Genomic DNA, 17,579 nt, shown 5'->3' with positions numbered 1-17,579 from the left:
TAATCTGCTCTGTTACTAAGTCAAAATACATTTCTTTGTCTTTATTTTTGATGAAAATGTTCCGCAATATAATCCCCCTACTATTATGACACACTTTATGTTGTAATAGCCCAGTGGTTCCCAAGCTTTTTCTGCCATGCCCACCTTTAGTAGATGAGAATATTTTTGTGCCCCCCCCCCCCCCCCCCCCCCATATTGACACATATGCATATGTTTTACTTCCAAGCTCTGCGCCCCCCCTGCAATAGCTCCACGCCCCACCTAGGGGGCGCGCCCCCCACTTTGGGAACCAATGTAATAGCCTATGATATCAGTAATATAAGTTCTCGTAAATTAATTTGGTAGTTTTTATAGGTGATTGCCAGGTGCTTTTGGTGTATCTTGCAGGGTAAAATGAAAACATGTCACCTTCCATAGGTAATCCATTCTTAGAGCCTGAGCCTGAAGGGTTAGTGGTGGGCGTGACAGTGAAGGACCTTGTGAAGGTGTATGCTGGGAGCTCAAGGCCGGCTGTGGACTGCCTCAGCATTACATTCTACGAAGGCCAGATCACATCCTTCTTGGGACAAAATGGCGCAGGGAAGACCACCACTCTGTAAGCACCTTATTTATCTGGTAATGGCTTATCCTTTGAAACCAAGTTTCTTTAGCACACTACATAATGATTCTATGGAAGCTAAAGGAAGGTGTTTCTTCCATTAGATCCATCCTCACGGGCTTGTTCCCACCAACTTCTGGTACGGCATTTATCGGTGGCAAAGACATTCGCACAGATATGGATGTCATAAGACAGTCTCTGGGCATGTGCCCCCAGTACAACATTCTCTTCAACCAGTAAGCAGCTCTTAACTCTCATAGAACACACCCTTACATGGTATGTCTGTTATTTGTTGGAATTAAATAAAGATGTTGGAGAATATTAGTCCAAATAGTGCTTCTTCTTACTCAGCTCCTTCTGTACCCTACTTCCCTCCAAAACCACACAGTCTGACCGTGGAGGAACACATCTTCTTCTACTCGCTGCTAAAGGGCCGTTCTTGCGCTGAGGCTAAACAGGAAGTCGAGGGCATGCTGGAAGACCTTGGCTTACCACACAAGAGAGACGACCAGGCACAAAACCTGTCCGGTGGGTCCAGACTGAAACATGGTCTGATGGGCAACTGGGGAAAAGGTATTTTAAGGACCTTCAGGTCATGGAACCAAAGTTTGAGCAAGGACCATGAGAGGAAAGAGGGCAACAAAGAAAGCTGCTTGGCTGGAGATAATTTGGTGTTAAGGACTATGCTAGTGATCAAGCCATCAGTTCAACCCATTAGTTGCTCAGTTAAGTACCATAGATGAGCTCAGTGTTTTCATGAATAAAACGGTTAATGATGCATGCAAGACTGAAACACACTTAAAATAACTGGCTTTCCTGCACGGAGCTGATGGTTCGATTTGACCTGCTGTGCTTTCAACGAACTATCTGTGTTTAGGTGGTATGCAGAGGAAGCTGTCTGTTGCCATGGCATTTGTTGGAGGCTCAAAGGTGGTTATTCTGGACGAACCCACCTCAGGAGTCGACCCATATTCCAGACGTTCCATTTGGGACCTTCTCCTCAAGTACCGTGCAGGTAAAACCTACTGGACGAGGCTCATCAGAAGCCATCAACTGCCAATGAATATTACAGTTAGCACATTTGCATTAAACTCTCTGTGCAAGGACGTACTGTGATCCTGTCCACACACCACATGGACGAAGCAGACCTTCTGAGCGACCGAGTGGCCATCATCTCTCAAGGCCAGCTCCGCTGCTGTGGCTCACCTCTCTTCTTGAAGAACTGCTTCGGCGTAGGCTTCTACCTCACCCTGGTGCGACATGTGCGCAACAAAGTAGTAAGTCAGCGGGTGAAACGACTGTCCTTGATCCTTGTTCTCGACAACGTTGGCTGCGGAGGCCTGACACCTTATTGATGTACCGGCAGCATGAGTGCGATTGTGCCTCAGAGTGTTCCTGCACCTGCTCCACCTGCACTGGGTACAAGGAAGAAACTCAGAAGCAGTCCGAGAGGCTCCTGGATGGTGGGTGCCTAGAGTTCACACAGAGCCCAATGTCCTTCCTCAATAACCAAATTGTACTAACGTGACCATCAATGAGCTAATGCTAATGTTATGTTCTTAGCGGTTTTACCATTGTTAGCAATATTAGCTCTGTTAGCAGCATTAACATTACTGGTTACTAGAAGCATTTTACCCCCAATTTTACTCAGGCAATGTAGAGAGTATCACCAGTCTTATCCACCATCACGTCCCCGATGCCCAGCTGATTGAGACGATTGGTCAGGAGTTGACCTACCTGCTACCCAATAAGGGCTTTAAACATCGCTCTTATGCTAGCTTGTTCCGAGAGCTGGAGGAGATGTTGGCAGACATTGGCCTCAGCAGCTTTGGCATTTCTGACACCTCACTGGAGGAGGTAGTGCTCTGCTCTTTATTCTTTTAAAATAGTACATATTTTTAAGTCACTACACCAATTCCCACTCATTAGCTAGCTAATGTTTCCCTGTCACATGATAACTACCAACTCCAGAGGGTTCAGGCAAGCACATTCCCTCCAAACACCTTCTTGAAATAATGTCCATGCTGTGACACAGGCTGCTGAATGAGGAAAGCGCTAATGACCTGGTCAGCAAACGCAAGCACACAGACATCCACAATTGGCTAGTGCAACTGTGATTGATGGTTGGGGGGTTGGGGGGGGGGGGGGGGGGGGGTTAGTACTGGCAGTGCTCCCACCAAGAGAGCAGTGCTATTGTTGCCCTTTTGAACTCCCACGGATGGCTGTGTCTTCATCGGAGCTTTAGCAAGCACACTCATGGTGATTGGCTGATAGAGTGAATGCTTTTTTTTTGATGCACCATTTGGGAGCACCAGATTCCAGTCTAAATTCACACACGTGCACCATTATTCTGGAGGAGGTAGCTCTCTATACTCATATGTACACCATTGCAAAAAATAACTCCATTCTTCACTTTCACACTCATGCACTGTTATGCAGAATTAGCTTTTTAGCTATGTGTTTTTTATAAAGTCCAATATGAACTAGGAGTGATGTTGTCTTCTCACAGATCTTCCTGAAGGTTACTGCTGATGCAGATACTGCCAATGGTACCATCAACCCAGGTAAATATATTTGAAACTGACTCCTAACTCTGTATTGTCTTACACGTGTCTGTGTGGCAAAGTGATGCATCTTAATGGAGCAGAACTGACTGAATGCTTGAGTCAGTGTCTTCTGTTGGAGATTTTCCTACAGTAGACCACTATAATACTTTGTTGTGTATGTCGCATAATAAACACACACACACACACACACACACACACACACACACACACACACACACACACACACACACACACACACACCTTTATTATTGATTACCTGCACCTGTTCCTTGTTTGCTTTAACGTTTCTCCGCTATTTAAACAGCATTGCACGTCCAGTGCTGTACGTTGCTCCTCACTGCTGTATGATGGCGCTAGTGTTAATGCCACTGTGCAGCGTCTCGGTGTCTGTAGTGTTACTGCCTGCACTTTGGCTTTTTTGTTAACTTTTTTTTTTTGCATTTATCTTTAAAAACACTCTGAAAAACGCGTCTCGCTTCCTCCCTGCATGCGTCACACTTCAGCGTTTGACTGTGTGCATCCCTGGTGTCGGACTATTTGTTTATTCAATCTGATCGCCTTCCTCAGAGCAGACGAGGCTAGAGCAGAGGAATCGTAGCTACGACTTCCTGAGTAACAGGGAACCCAGTTAGCCCTAAGCACTATGTTATGTTTCGCATTAGTGACTAATGCAAAGTCAGACCAATCTTCATGTCCGTGTTTCACCTTAGAACATTGGTCAGGTCTTGCTGAGGCTTTACGAGAATTTCTGTGCTGCTTTGTGAAATGTGAAATTCCAAAGGACTTTTCTCACCATCTTCTGCAGAAGCAAACGGGTTTGAGAATGATGGGGGGAGGCATGGAGCACCGGGCTGCAGTGCAGGAAAGGCCTCCAGACAGGTGAAAGGCCTCCGTCTGGTCCTGAAGCAGCTCCACGCTCTACTGGTCAAGAGGTTTCACCATGCCACACGCAGCTACAAAGACTTTCTTGCACAGGTACAAACTTAAAACAAATGGCACAAACCAATAGAGAATTTTTATCCGAATAATAAAATCTGCATGTTGTTTTGTAGTAGTGGTAATAATCCATCTTGGTGAAATGTGTCTCTGCAGATTGTTTTGCCGGCCATGTTTGTGTTAATAGCTCTTACCCTCACCATGATTGTCCCTCCATTTGGAGAGTACCCGAGTTTGGCCCTAACTCCTTGGATGTATGGACCACAATTGATCTTTCTTGGGTGAGCAGAGCTTTTCTCAAATCGACTTTAATCTCCTGTGAGAGATTAGGTGCTGTGAGATTCCCCAAAATATCTCCTTATGCTTTCTAGAAATGAGCAGCCGTTCCACCCAAAGATGAAGCAGTTCCATGACACGATGCTCAGAGAGCCAGGCGTAGGAACCCGCTGCATGGTGGATCAGCCTTCAAAGTAAGCAACCTAATACTACACATTTTTATTTTAAAAAGAAGTTGAAAATACAATGTCAGCATTCCTAGAAGCCAGAATCGCCATGTGGCTCCCCTACATGTGTGTTGTGTCTTTGCAGACGTCTGCCATGTGGCGGCAACACAACTGACTGGGAGGTTCCTCCAGTGCCTCCTGTGATCAGCAATATATTGCAGAGCCCTGAGTGGACAGAGCGAAACCCCTCCCCTTCCTGCCAATGCAGAACCAATGAGAGGCTCAGCATGCTACCAGTTTGTCCAATAGGAGCTGGAGGACTGCCCCCACGTCAGGTCAGACCCTACTGTTGGCTTTCCTCAAGAATCTTTTGTCAAAGACTCTACAACCATGTAATTAAGTAATAAAAAAAAAACATTTTCTTTTTTGGGTGTGGGGTTGTGTGTGGTACAGAGAAAAGAAGCCCTCGGGGACACTTTGCTTGACCTAACAAACAGAAACATCTCAGACTACTTGGTAAAGACTTACCCAAGTCTCATCAAAACTAGGTGAGCTTTTACAGAAATATTAGTCCCTTGTTTTCATTTTCTCAACACATTTCAGTTCAAATGTCTAATCAATTATATTCTTATACACAGCTTGAAGAGCAAATACTGGGTGAATGAGCAGAGGTATTGTTCCTCACTCTGTATTTTGTGCTTTAAATGATTTGTTGTATTTGGTGTTCCTTGATTATCGAATAATGCTACATTGATTGCAGGAGTGGACTTGTTTTGATGTGGGATGGTCTTGTGAGGTTTAAAGATGACTCCCTGTCTCTTTGCACAGGTATGGTGGCCTCACTGTGGGGGGACAGCTCCCCATACTTAATGTGGATCCCAAAGAAATACAGAATGTCCTGTCTCAGCTTGGCCAGATGATGAATATCAGTGGGGTAGGCTGAAGTCCCCACTTTACCCCATTTTGCATATTCATTATATCTTTCTCAAATAATGGCTTACAAAATGCACTGTACGTGGTTAGAAGACATTTAGATTTTTGAAAATTATAGCACACGCTAAATGTCTCCGCAGGGTCCCCACTCTAAGCGGGCTGTCAAAGAAATAGGAGCTTTCCTGCACTACATGGAGACCGAATACAATGTCAAGGTAATTGTCTGTTTTTTGTCCTCGTCCTCCTAAGCTTAAAATTTCAGACGCAACTATTGCATTCTCTTCCCTGGGATTCTCTAGGTTTGGTTCAACAATAAAGGCTGGCACGCCATGGTTGCCTTCATGAACATAGCAAACAATGCCATCCTCCGGGCAAACCTGCCACGCTCCGCCAACCCATCAGAGTACGGAATCACTGCTCTCAATCACCCCCTCAACCTCACCAAGGAACAACTCTCAGAAGTCACTGTGTGAGTGTTTGTGATGTTCCTCATATTTGAGATGTCTTGCTGCCTGTCATCGTCTGAATATTGCAGATGATGTGATTGTCCAGTAAAATACTATGAGCAGCTCCAGTGCTGGCTCTGATGATCCTATCCACACCGGTGTAGATCATATAAAATTGTACCAACGAGATGTAGGGATGTTCAGTGGTAGTAGCGTGAAGTGTGTGATCTCCTTTGAGCCCCTCTTAAAGCCCTAAAGGCCACTGTACATCACTACAGGTTGACCACATCTGTGGATGCGGTGGTGGCCATCTGCGTCATCTTCGCCATGTCCTTCATCCCCGCTAGCTTCGTCCTCTACCTCATCCAGGAACGTGTCACAAAAGCGAAGCACCTGCAGTTTGTCAGTGGGGTTAGCCCTCTGGTCTACTGGATGACCAACTTCTTTTGGGACATGGTTGGTGGCCCAATGACAATATCCACTGGCGCTGATTCAGGCTGCTGATTGCTTTTAACAGTTCATCTGTCCATTAGATAAACTACTCCATCAGCACGGCCATGGTGGTGGGAATCTTCCTCGCCTTTGATAAAAAATGCTACACGTCAGCTACCAACCTCCCGGCCCTTGTGTCTCTGCTGTTGTTATATGGGTGAGTCGGGAACGACGCTTTGATATTATATCTAATAAGAGAGACGTGTGTGGGACGTCTTGCTGACTTGTCTGTGTTTGTGTGTTGGGACAGGTGGTCGGTCACTCCTATGATGTATCCCATGTCCTGCATCTTCAACGTCCCCAGCACGGCGTACGTGTCTCTGTCCTGCATCAACTTGTTCATTGGCATCAACAGCAGTGCGATCACCTTCATCCTGGAGCTCTTCGAGAACAACCAGGTAGATCAGTGTCCTGTCCAGCAAATCGTGACAGTCTGCTTAACACATTTAAATTCCCTGTTTAGGTCATTTTTAAAGCACTTTAAGCAACTTTTGCTTGCTCATAAATAACATGGTGATGCATTTATAAAGTTCTGTTCAACAACAGACACGATCCTGTTTGCTGTTATAATTGCTTTATGAAGTTTTGTTCGTTCGTGCTGCTAATACACAGTAGTATTATGGCTCCTGACTGGTCGTTTCTCTGTGGCGTTGCCGTTGTAGCCTCTGCTGACGTTTAACAAAGGCCTAAAGAAAACGCTGCTCATCCTCCCACACTTCTGCCTGGGCAGAGGCCTCGTGGACCTGGCCATGAGCCAGGCGGTGACGGACGTCTACGCCCGATTCGGTGAGGCCGTCTCCTCCACGACTTTAGTGCTCACACCAGAGCTGATTCACCAAGGTTGACGTCGTTGCTGTAACACTTAGTCATCGCAGTGTGAATCAAAAATCCACAGCTCTCCAAAACAAAAACAAAAGTAAATATCAGATGATTCAGGCCCACAGGAATTAATTTTGTTACCTCACAAAGTGCTTTAAAGCAAACAGATTTTATGTTATGGCGATTTAATAAATGGAAATATCAAATCAAATAACTATCAACTTATGCCTTATGTGCAGCACTGTTTCTGTCATGTTTTCTGTGAAGGGGAGGATTTAGCTAGAGATCCATTCCAGTGGGACTTTGTGGGGAAATACTTGGTCTCTATGGCAGCAGAAGGACTATTGTACTTCACCTTTAACCTCCTGCTTCACTATAGATTCTTCTTGGATCACTGGTGAGGGAAAGACAGATCTCATTTCATTCTATTTTATAATGATAATATAATTTATTCAGAATGTACATTATAAAAGATTAATCATTATATACATTGGAATATAAGCCATTTATTATTTATGATTTCTCGATAATTTATAACATCATTTATGATCCGTCATGGAGTCGTGTGTTTTATCTGCGCAGGTTGTGTGGTTACAGCAGTCCCCCTGTTGATGAGGACGATGACGTGTCTCAGGAGAGGAGGCGTGTCTACAGCGGGGGCAGCAGCAGCGACATCCTACTGATCCGAGACCTGTCGAAGGTGACGCACCATTCCAAAGCCACGGACGAAGAATCTCATCTCGGCGTCTATGATGCAGATTTTAGCTACCAGTCTCAATGGACCAAACATTTTTTTATGTTTTCTACGAGGTTTAATTCCATGCTATTGGTGAACTTATTTCACCTGTTGAATTTTCCTGTTAAGGTTAAAACGGTTGCTGTGTTTGTTTGTGTGTTCTTAGACTTACATGGGCAGGAAGAGACCGGCAGTGGACAGAATTTGCATTGCGGTTCCGGCTGGGGAGGTATCTAGAAAATAGATTTATTTTTGCTTCATTTTAAGGGCAAATCCTGTGTTTCTGGACCATAGGAAAAAAAAAGTCCAACCCTAAATCCAGAGGTGATTATGGTACTTTAGCCTGAAAATCTCTGATTGCACCTTTTAAAGTTGTAACACTGCAGTGCTGAGGGAGAAAAGGGGATGTGTGATGGTTAGGGGGGGGTGTGTGATGGTTAAGGGGGTGTGTGATGGTTAAGGGGGTGTGTGATGGTTAGGGGGTGTGTGTGATGGTTAGGGGTGTGTGATGGTTAGGGGGGGTGTGATGGTTAGGGGGGGTGTGTGATGATTAGGGGGTGTGTGTGATGGTTAGGGGTGTGTGTGATGGTTAGGGGGTGTGTGTGATGGTTAAGGGGGTGTGTGATGGTTAGGGGGGGTGTGTGATGATTAGGGGGTGTGTGTGATGGTTAGGGGTGTGTGTGATGGTTAAGGGGGTGTGTGATGGTTAGGGGGGGTGTGTGATGGTTAGGGGGGGTGTGTGATGGTTAGGGGTGTGTGTGATGGTTAAGGGGGTGTGTGATGGTTAGGTGGGTGTGTGATGATTAGGGGGGGTGTGTGATGGTTAGGGGGGTGTGTGATGATTAGGGGGGTGTGTGATGGTTAGGGGGGTGTGTGATGATTAGGGGTGTGTGTGATGGTTAGGGGGGGTGTGTGATGGTTAGGGGGGTGTGTGATGGTTGGGGGGGTGTGTGATGGTTAAGGGGGTGTGTGATGGTTAGGTGGGGGTGTGTGATGGTTAAGGGGGTGTGTGATGGTTAAGGGGTGTGTGTGATGGTTAAGGTGGGTGTGTGATGGTTAACAGTTAATGAGAGTCAGTGCGGCTGATGGGAAGGGAGGGGTGACCAGAAGATCTGGAGCTTTAGGAGCTACATGTGATGAGAGAAAATGAACGCGTGTAGAATTATGCACAGAATACCTTATATATGCTATATGTGCTATATGTGTAACATGTATGTAGCATGTATGCTGGCCGACATCTGAATTTAGCATCTGTAACCATATAGATGAACCAACTGCAGTATAACTGAATTTCAGTGCTTTGGACTCCTCGGTGTGAACGGGGCTGGAAAGACAACTACTTTTAAGATGCTGACTGGAGACACACATGTGACGTCTGGGGAGGCCACAGTGGCTGGACACAGGTAGCATTACCTGGTACAGGTAGCATTACCTGGACACAGGTAGCATTTCCTGGACAATACAAACATTCATGATGCTTAGTGTATTATGACTACTTAGCGCCAATAGTCATAACGCACACTCGTATGATAAGCTTGAAAAATGCACATGTGAATACTGTGAATTTAGCGATGCGTCAGTAACTTTAATATGCTGGGACCTTATTTGGCAGTATTCTTACCGATATTCTGGACGTACATCAGAACATGGGCTACTGTCCCCAGTTTGACGCCATTGATGAGCTGTTGACCGGCCGCGAGCACCTCTACCTCTACGCCCGCCTGCGTGGGGTCCCCGAGTCTGAGATCAGCCGCGTGAGTGTGTCGCCTCCAGCCTCCGAGGCACCTTCTGAAGAGACAACTGTGCTGTGCTGTCATGGATATGCTCCGAACCCAGAGGGTCTTGTATTGACACGAGAACCTGCAACACCTCCTGTGTCCTGCAGGTGGCAGAGTGGGGCGTCCAGAAGCTGGGCCTGTCGGAATATGCCGATCTGTGTTCGGGGAGCTACAGCGGAGGCAACAAGAGGAAGCTCTCCACCGCCATCGCCATGACGGGCTGTCCGGCGCTGCTCCTCCTGGTAGGTTGTTCCGAACTCGAGGCCGGGCCGTTCGGACGCGTTTCTGATCCGCGACGTTCACTTAATCCCTCGTTGTGCCATCGCAGGACGAACCCACCACAGGCATGGACCCCCACTCCCGCCGCTTCCTGTGGAACGCCATTATGAGCGTCATCCGGGACGGGAGGGCGGTGGTGCTAACCTCACACAGGCATGTGCGGCCTGGCCGCTTCTCCCAAACACGCACCGCACACGTGCGTTAATGCAGCGAGTAGCACATCAGCCATAATGACACTATGGAGGTGATGATACGGAAAACTGCTGTGTGTGTGTGTGTGTGTGTGTGTGTGTGTGTGTGTGTGTGTGTGTGTGTGTGTGTGTGTGTGTGTGTGTGTGTGTGCAGTATGGAGGAGTGTGAGGCCTTATGCACCCGCTTGGCCATCATGGTAAATGGTACTTTCAAGTGCCTCGGTACCATTCAGCACCTGAAATACAAGTAAGTGGGTTTTCATAGGTGATGGCTTCCTAATATGTTTTTTTATCAGTTTTTTTCTTACCTTTTTAATGTTAGCTCTGTTGTGAGACCCCTTGTCTCTTCATTGTGAAGTCAATAACAATAAATGCAGTCCCTCGCAATTTATGATAATGGGCAAAACAGAGTTGTGTCTGCAACCTCTCATACGCTCCTCAACCGACTCTGCATGAACAGTTGGCAATATAGGACTCAAGCCTTATGAATCTTTAACAGACACATATGTCTCTATTAGGACACACTAACGTATTGTTGTGTTTTACTGTGGTGAACAACAACTACAGATGCTAACGTTTTTAATTGGGTGAATATCCCTTCTTGGTGGTCCTGCCATGGTCAGGTTTGGCGACGGCTATGTGGTGACAATGAAGATCCGGGCGGCTAAAGGGGGCAGCGCACCGGACCTGGGCCCGGCCGAGGCCTTCATGGAGAGCAGCTTCCCGGGTTGTGTCCGCCGGGAGAGGCACCACAACACCTTGCAATACGAGCTGGCCGCCTCCTCCCTCGCCCGTGTCTTCCAGCTGGTGGTGGCCAACAAGGAGAAGATCAACATGGAGGACTGCTCCGTGTCCCAGACTACGCTGGACCAGGTGAACGGCCTCCACTTTAAGTAGAGGAACGTATTCAGGGCGGATGGAATGGAGTGCTGGTGTCGTTTTTCTGAGGTGCACTGATACAGCAGACGAGGGGTCTGGAAGTGTGACCAATCTAGAAGGGTGGGCAGTCTGTAGACGCCGAGCGGCCCGCATCTGCGTCTGGGTGTCCTGCGGCACAACGGTCATTGTTCTCTTCCGTTCCGTAGGTGTTCGTCAACTTTGCCAAGCAGCAGGCGGGAGAAGATGATGACGTTGTGCTTCATCCCAGGGCAGCAGGTGCACGGCGAGAGATGAAGATCTCTCCCCTCGAAACTAGCTGGTAACAACGTTCATGGACCAGAGGGATTAGGTCTCTTCTCCAATTAATGGCTGAATGAAAATATCACAGTGAGCTAAACATCATTAACTGCAATTGCATTTTCTGTTGAGTAGTCTGAGAGGTTTTGTCACACAGTTAATTTAGAAATTCTTAACAATGTTTCTACTGGATGCGAAACAGCATAACGTTGACGATAAAGGATCTGCTGGTGAAGCGGGTTTAGTTGTGATCCAGTTCCAGACAGATCTCAGACCTGTAACGGAATACATCTCGCTAGCACCGAATACTTTGATTGCAACGGAGAACCTCAGTAGGAGTCCTTTAAAATTGTTTTCATGTTTACACATTATGTAAATTTGGACATATTTTCTGTTCTTTTTAATGAGTCGAAGGATCTTTCGTAATACAGTGTAGCTGCCGATGCATATTCAGATGAAAGCAGTGTCTGTTATTTATTTACGTTGTTTTTTTCCCCGCTTCTGAATACACACTTTTCTACAAGTTCAGTCAGATTTTGTCTGGTTGCTTATGACTGTTGTGTCATAAACATGCTGTCAGTGCCTGTTACAGTATTTAACTACTTACGAACAAAACAAGAAACTTAGCAGATAAAACCAAAGGTTTGACAAAAGTTCAGAATATTTTGACATGTCTCTTGTTTTTACTTTGTACAAATCCATAAACCAGAAATAATTCCATCATACAATCTTCAGGTACAAGCATTCAAACTTTGGAAGTCAGTCTGTACAAACTTTCTCATCACTATGCTCCAAGTTCAGTATGGTACATGTTGGCTTCAATAAGTACATGCCAAGCAAGATCTTCTTATGAAAATAACCATTTTATGGGAAATTCCTAAAAACAATATAAAGGCATTGCTGGGATTCCTATCTCCTCTAGTCCCACAAACCAAAAATGCCTTTAGCTCACACCACCACATTGCTTGCAGGCTTGCAAAAAAAAAAAATTTACCTTAATATGTCAACTACATTAATAATAATTTGGCACCTTTTGTAAATAGTCATCCAGCTCCCAGTTTAAACCTGAAATCACAGACTTCTGCAGTGAAGCTCGTTTTTAGTTTAGCCCACTTAGCACTACTGCTACCAACCCTAACTGAAAATGGTTGTTTCAATCTTGCATCACCTCCTTGCAGGTACGTCTTAGACACTAATCGTGAGGCCATACGCCGTCGTCCTTGTGTGGGCTGGTAGAGTTACGAGCAGTAGTTGCCCCACAGTTTCTCGGGCTTACAGGAAGAGTGGAATGATGGCACCTCGAAGCTCAGGATAGTCCTTAAACTCCTTCACATAGGTTTTGTGCTTTCCTCGGGCCCAGATGGTCATCTGTATGAAACCTATACATGTAAACACAGCAACTGCGGACAGATAGGTGAAGAGTGGACGCTACTTTTAGACACGAGCTGAAAACAACATGGCTGCAGCAAATGATATGATGATGTAAGAAGCAGATGTGTATGGAGGGGTATGAACCTGGAACACACTGGGTCATTACTGAGAAACTGATCCAGGAGCCAACCTGAAACGAAAGGAAATATTATTATAATTTTTGTACAGAAGCGAATGAAATACCTCACTAGCGTTTGAGTGTTTGAAGAATTTTTTGAGTGTTTTTTTCCCCCAAGCATTTTACTGCCGGGTGTCAAACTGCATATTTACTGCCGGGTGTCAAACCGAAAACTGCAACGTCCAGCGTTTTCCATCGGCCCGGTCCTGTCAACTGAAGGGCTTGGCGCGAAAAACGTATTTTATTTGTTTATTTTGTGACAGACCTCATAGGTGTAGTTTGGGCAGGAGACGAAGAAGAATAGCCAGGTGAAAGGGTTCTTCGTGGGGTAAGGGATCTCCATGGGCCTTAAACCTGTCGGCACAACAGACATGGGAGCTAGTGGAGGAATGGAAATATCCGTTGTGCCGAGCCAGCTGGACACGGTCCAGACGCGTGAGGGACAACTGGCAGACACTTCGGAGCCAGGGCTCCAGTACAAACAGGAAGCGTTGTTTCTGTATGGCCAGAAAAGCTGCTAATCAAGAATTTGGCCGAAAGATATTTTCTCCAAGATGGTAATGTGGTGTCTGGGGTGTGACACTCCTGCTTTAACTCACCATTGCAGCTGATTCGATTGAGAGCCAAATTAATGGAGAAGTTCCCACCCTCACAGATCTGAGGGGTTCAAGTAGGCATACGTCAAATACGCTTGCCGAGCAAACCCCCACTAAATTTGCTTTAATAGAGACTTTAGTGAACCTACCAGAAATGCAAGCAGTGCTGAGTAGATCTGAAGTCTTCCATATGCTGGAGACACAATAAGAGTCCCAAATGAATATCAGTACAGATAAATATCATTACCTAAACACACCGATACTAACTTGGCGGTGTGTAGAGTGGGTGGTTGATGTAGTACGCCTTCCACGCTGTGAACCCCCAGTAATACACGCAGTTCTGAAAGACACAATTAGGAAGCAGGACATTTGTGCAAATACCAAAGAATATGTCTGTTCCTATGAACCCAGCAGGTGATTTCCACAGTGACATCTGGAGGGGAGATGATGCCACTGGGGAATCGAGTGGTGTCACAACGGCTGCTTGGAAATTGCCAATAAAATCTGTCTCTGTATGATTGTTCGCTTGGTAATAGAAAATCTCCAGCATTCATTTTATTGCTCACTATTTGTACAGACAGGCTTCCTGGAAATTGAGGCTATTGGCGTCCTTGTCGAAGGATCAGGATAAAATACTTTTTGGGAAGTGAAAATATAGTCTGAAATAATCTGAAGCTTTTTTTTTGTCTTAGAAGCAGAATGAAACATGGGTGGAATTCACAGTCATTTCCTGTGCATATCTTCCAGGCCTTTAGCGTGTTTAGAAATCTCACTTATCCAGACAGATTTCATCATGCTTCCTCAAGCTGCGTTTGGATTAGGGAAATAATTGAAATACTATCCACTAGACTAAACTGTAGCATAAATGCCATAACTAGAAGCAGATAAATCTCCATTGAACTGCTCAGAGTCTCGATGGAACTGCTCAGATTTGGGAAATCTAAAATTCAAATGCACTTTAATGACACCACTTCTCCACAGCAAAAAACCTAATGTTGAAATAATGCCTACATGATTGCTTTGCAGTCAAGTGGTCCAAAATATACCCTGTTGCTCTAAGCTGTTTTAATTTAACTATGGGAATCTTGCAATTAAATAAATATCCATAATAAACGAAGGCTTAAAACTCCAGGATATAGAAACCTGGTTTACCTCCAGCTGTGTTAAATCATCTATTTTATATCTAAAGATTGAGATCTTCTTAAAGGTTTTCCATGTGGAATGCAATGTTTTGACTAAACATTTAACTGAGAACAGAAATTGTAATAAAACAGATTTCTAAAATATTGCCATGAACAGCATAATTTGTGTATCATCATGAATCGACAAATATGAACAGTGTTAAAATGGCTGGAGAGGGCCGTTAATCCAGCCTGATATAAAAAAGAATAAAAGCCAAAAATAAAAGAGAAAGAAAATTGCATTAACTCAATGGCAAACTATCCAGGAGAGTGAATGTTTACTGATGAGCTGAAATTAAAACAGCAACTATTCAATATTTCTGCTGAACATATTCTTCCATTTGGGTTTGGTTGCCAACTGGTATGCTGGAGTGTAAATATGCACAAACGGTTTGCCATCAGAAAAACAGACAATAGCCTTTAATTAAAAAACATGAAATGATTACTAGGGAGAAATACCAGTATGATGGTTTGTAGTGGTAGCGTTCCATGTGAAAAACGATGGACAAATATTGTCTCTACAAGCCGCTTGATGTAATGTAGAATGTAACACACGCACGCAAGCCTAAAAAACACAGAGAATTATTATTATTATTATTATTATTATTAATATTATTGGTATTATTATGTACTACTACATGCTTCTTTTTATTAGTAGCATGTTTAGTATACATGTACAAATGCACTTTCATGTTTAGTATACATGTACAAATGTGCTTTCATTGCTTAAATAGCTTAGATTCCTGGCTTACTGGCATAATTACTCACTTAACTACAGCATGTGAGCTTCTTGTGTAGTCGAACTCGTGGCTGTAGATGTACGGAAGTCGACAGAAGAAGAGCAGGTAGATGAAGAGTGGTCCAATGCATTCTGCCAAAAACACCTACCATGACAAAAACACCACAATGACAAAAACACCTACCATGACAAAAACACCACAATGACAAAAACACCTACCATGACAAAAACACCTACCATGACAAAAACACCACAATGACAAAAACACCTACCATGACAAAAACACCTACCATGACAAAAACACCACAATGACAAAAACACCTACCATGACAAAAACACCACAATGAAGTTCTTAATAATTCACCATTTGGGAACATCTATGCAATGTAAATCGTATTGTCCAGTATGTCCAGAGATGTAAACGATAATATCCAGTATTACCATCGTCCAGCCTAATTGTGGACCAAGATCCTGCAGAAACATGGTAGCGGTCGTCCCCACTGGTAGCTCTTCCAGGACATCGTCATCGCTGAGGGCCTTCCCCTCTGTGCCCCGAAACAAGAGCACATCTCACTCGAAACACCTTTAACTTCACAGAACCACTCCATTCGATCGGCTCACATCGCAACAGAACTGCTGTAGTGGTTCGTTAAACTCATGTGGTACTGACAACCTCTTTAAGGCCCGAGAACAGACATGGTGGTCTGACATCTTGGCAGAAAAAGCAGCAACGCTTGCTCAGAGCTCAGCTGCTGCGACTCTAAGATTGCAGTGAAACGACACCACATACCACATAGTTGTGCACCGTCATTAAACTGTTGATCCTGCAGTTGCATGACACGGATTTGGAGAGCAAACTTTGTCTCATTTTCAAAAACCTTCGTTTTTTTAGAACAAATTCTCCCTTTAGACAGCTAATGGTCTGCAGTAAAACAGCTCTTGTTAAGAATATCAATATTTGTATCTGCTAAATGCATCAAATATATTTACCAGGGTGCAGCTTCAAAGCTTGTCTTGCTGGATACCATTTAGGATCTGAAAGTATTCACTGCATCAGTCCAGTGTCATGTCAATGGCAGCTTATTGATGAACTTCATAAATAAGCCATGCATAAAGCTTCTTACTGTTATTAATTTTTTGTAACTTCTATTTTGTCATGACTTGATTGAGCTGATTTTAAGGTAGAATACTCACATAACTTATGCAGCTGAGTCTTGATTTCTCCCACTGTGGCGTTGGGTTCGACCTGTTAGAGAAAGTGCAGGAACTGCTGTCATTTGTCCCAAAAAAAGCCTGTGAAACACACAAGCAGGAGATTCCTGAAGGAGATATATCTTAGTGTTATCCAGAACGGCCTACTGAGCTCTGATGATTATAAAAATCACTTTGGTACAGATGGTCTGGAGTGTTCCGGAGTGTTCCGGAGTGCAGGTGTTTGTGCAGGAGAGGACACACCTTGTCCAGAAAGCAGAGCTGTGTCTTGCTCTTGGGGTCCAATATCTCCACCTCGAAAAAAACATAATTCTTGTTGTTCTTAGGATCCCCAGCTATCAGACCGTGACTACACCTGGTTTTGATGAATTGCGCAACAGTAAAGAGATCTTTTAGGTCCAAACACCCCATGTTACTCTGTGGCATTCTTCTGCCCCAGCTGGTTCGTTGGTGTGGGCGCGAGGGCAAGTCAGAGTGAAAGGAGTGGTTCTGAACTTGACCTACTGTTGAATGGTATGAGCATGGCATGCTATCGATGACCTCACACGCGTATCGACTTCAGCAGTACGTCTTAGGTGACCAGCTGAGATGGCTTTTCAATCTTCTTTAGGTTACCACTTTCTTGGCACTCAATCAAATACACCAGGGGTTACATTTAGACATCCAGTAGGGAGTCTTGTAACTGCTGCATGACCCATTTTTGCTTCAATGCCCCAATGACCAACATTGCTCTCACATAAACTTACGATCTTAAGATAAAACTCGAGATTGCTTGGTCGTGGACCATATTTCTCTATCCAGCGGCATTGATAACGTTCCACATTGTACTGCCGACATTCCCAATAGCATGAAAGGAACATTGCATAACAACCCGCATACATGACGAGGAGAAGCACAGAACATGCCCA

At 44.8% G+C, this 17,579-nt stretch overlaps 2 protein-coding genes across 2 annotated transcripts in view; one reads left to right on the top strand and one right to left on the bottom strand.

Annotated features, from left to right (window-relative positions):
- The window catches only part of abca4b (ATP-binding cassette, sub-family A (ABC1), member 4b), a 30,704-nt gene extending 18,342 nt beyond the window's left edge, over positions 1-12,362 (top strand). The window contains exons 20-50 of the mRNA XM_076982198.1: positions 418-595; positions 703-834; positions 987-1,126; positions 1,476-1,613; positions 1,703-1,875; positions 1,965-2,061; positions 2,250-2,455; positions 3,108-3,162; positions 3,971-4,140; positions 4,258-4,382; positions 4,473-4,571; positions 4,690-4,879; positions 4,998-5,092; positions 5,183-5,215; positions 5,373-5,478; positions 5,618-5,692; positions 5,777-5,946; positions 6,202-6,379; positions 6,457-6,572; positions 6,666-6,813; positions 7,078-7,201; positions 7,502-7,631; positions 7,817-7,934; positions 8,137-8,199; positions 9,267-9,373; positions 9,583-9,724; positions 9,856-9,990; positions 10,077-10,180; positions 10,373-10,465; positions 10,842-11,091; positions 11,304-12,362. Of these exons, the coding sequence (XP_076838313.1) occupies positions 418-595; positions 703-834; positions 987-1,126; positions 1,476-1,613; positions 1,703-1,875; positions 1,965-2,061; positions 2,250-2,455; positions 3,108-3,162; positions 3,971-4,140; positions 4,258-4,382; positions 4,473-4,571; positions 4,690-4,879; positions 4,998-5,092; positions 5,183-5,215; positions 5,373-5,478; positions 5,618-5,692; positions 5,777-5,946; positions 6,202-6,379; positions 6,457-6,572; positions 6,666-6,813; positions 7,078-7,201; positions 7,502-7,631; positions 7,817-7,934; positions 8,137-8,199; positions 9,267-9,373; positions 9,583-9,724; positions 9,856-9,990; positions 10,077-10,180; positions 10,373-10,465; positions 10,842-11,091; positions 11,304-11,420 (4,007 nt within the window). The 3' untranslated portion in view covers positions 11,421-12,362. The remainder of the gene's footprint in view (positions 1-417; positions 596-702; positions 835-986; positions 1,127-1,475; positions 1,614-1,702; positions 1,876-1,964; positions 2,062-2,249; positions 2,456-3,107; positions 3,163-3,970; positions 4,141-4,257; positions 4,383-4,472; positions 4,572-4,689; positions 4,880-4,997; positions 5,093-5,182; positions 5,216-5,372; positions 5,479-5,617; positions 5,693-5,776; positions 5,947-6,201; positions 6,380-6,456; positions 6,573-6,665; positions 6,814-7,077; positions 7,202-7,501; positions 7,632-7,816; positions 7,935-8,136; positions 8,200-9,266; positions 9,374-9,582; positions 9,725-9,855; positions 9,991-10,076; positions 10,181-10,372; positions 10,466-10,841; positions 11,092-11,303) is intronic.
- Positions 12,363-12,657: 295 nt separating this feature from the next.
- On the bottom strand, positions 12,658-17,166 carry tecrl2b (trans-2,3-enoyl-CoA reductase-like 2b). The gene is made up of 12 exons (XM_076981885.1): positions 16,915-17,166; positions 16,654-16,705; positions 16,450-16,494; positions 15,901-16,004; positions 15,489-15,604; positions 15,180-15,285; positions 13,807-13,879; positions 13,689-13,732; positions 13,543-13,600; positions 13,209-13,297; positions 12,910-12,955; positions 12,658-12,794 (listed from the first exon to the last, which is right to left on the bottom strand). The coding sequence occupies exons 1-12, from the start codon at positions 17,095-17,097 to the stop codon at positions 12,667-12,669; spliced, it is 1,044 nt and encodes a 347-aa protein (XP_076838000.1). The 5' UTR covers positions 17,098-17,166; the 3' UTR covers positions 12,658-12,666.
- Between the last annotated feature and the right edge of the window lie 413 nt (positions 17,167-17,579).

The sequence above is a fragment of the Brachyhypopomus gauderio genome, chromosome 19, assembly GCF_052324685.1.
Source record: "Brachyhypopomus gauderio isolate BG-103 chromosome 19, BGAUD_0.2, whole genome shotgun sequence".
NCBI classification, from domain to species: domain Eukaryota; kingdom Metazoa; phylum Chordata; class Actinopteri; order Gymnotiformes; family Hypopomidae; genus Brachyhypopomus; species Brachyhypopomus gauderio.
Note: the sequence above shows the minus strand (reverse complement) of the source record. Positions and strands in the feature narration are given on the sequence as shown.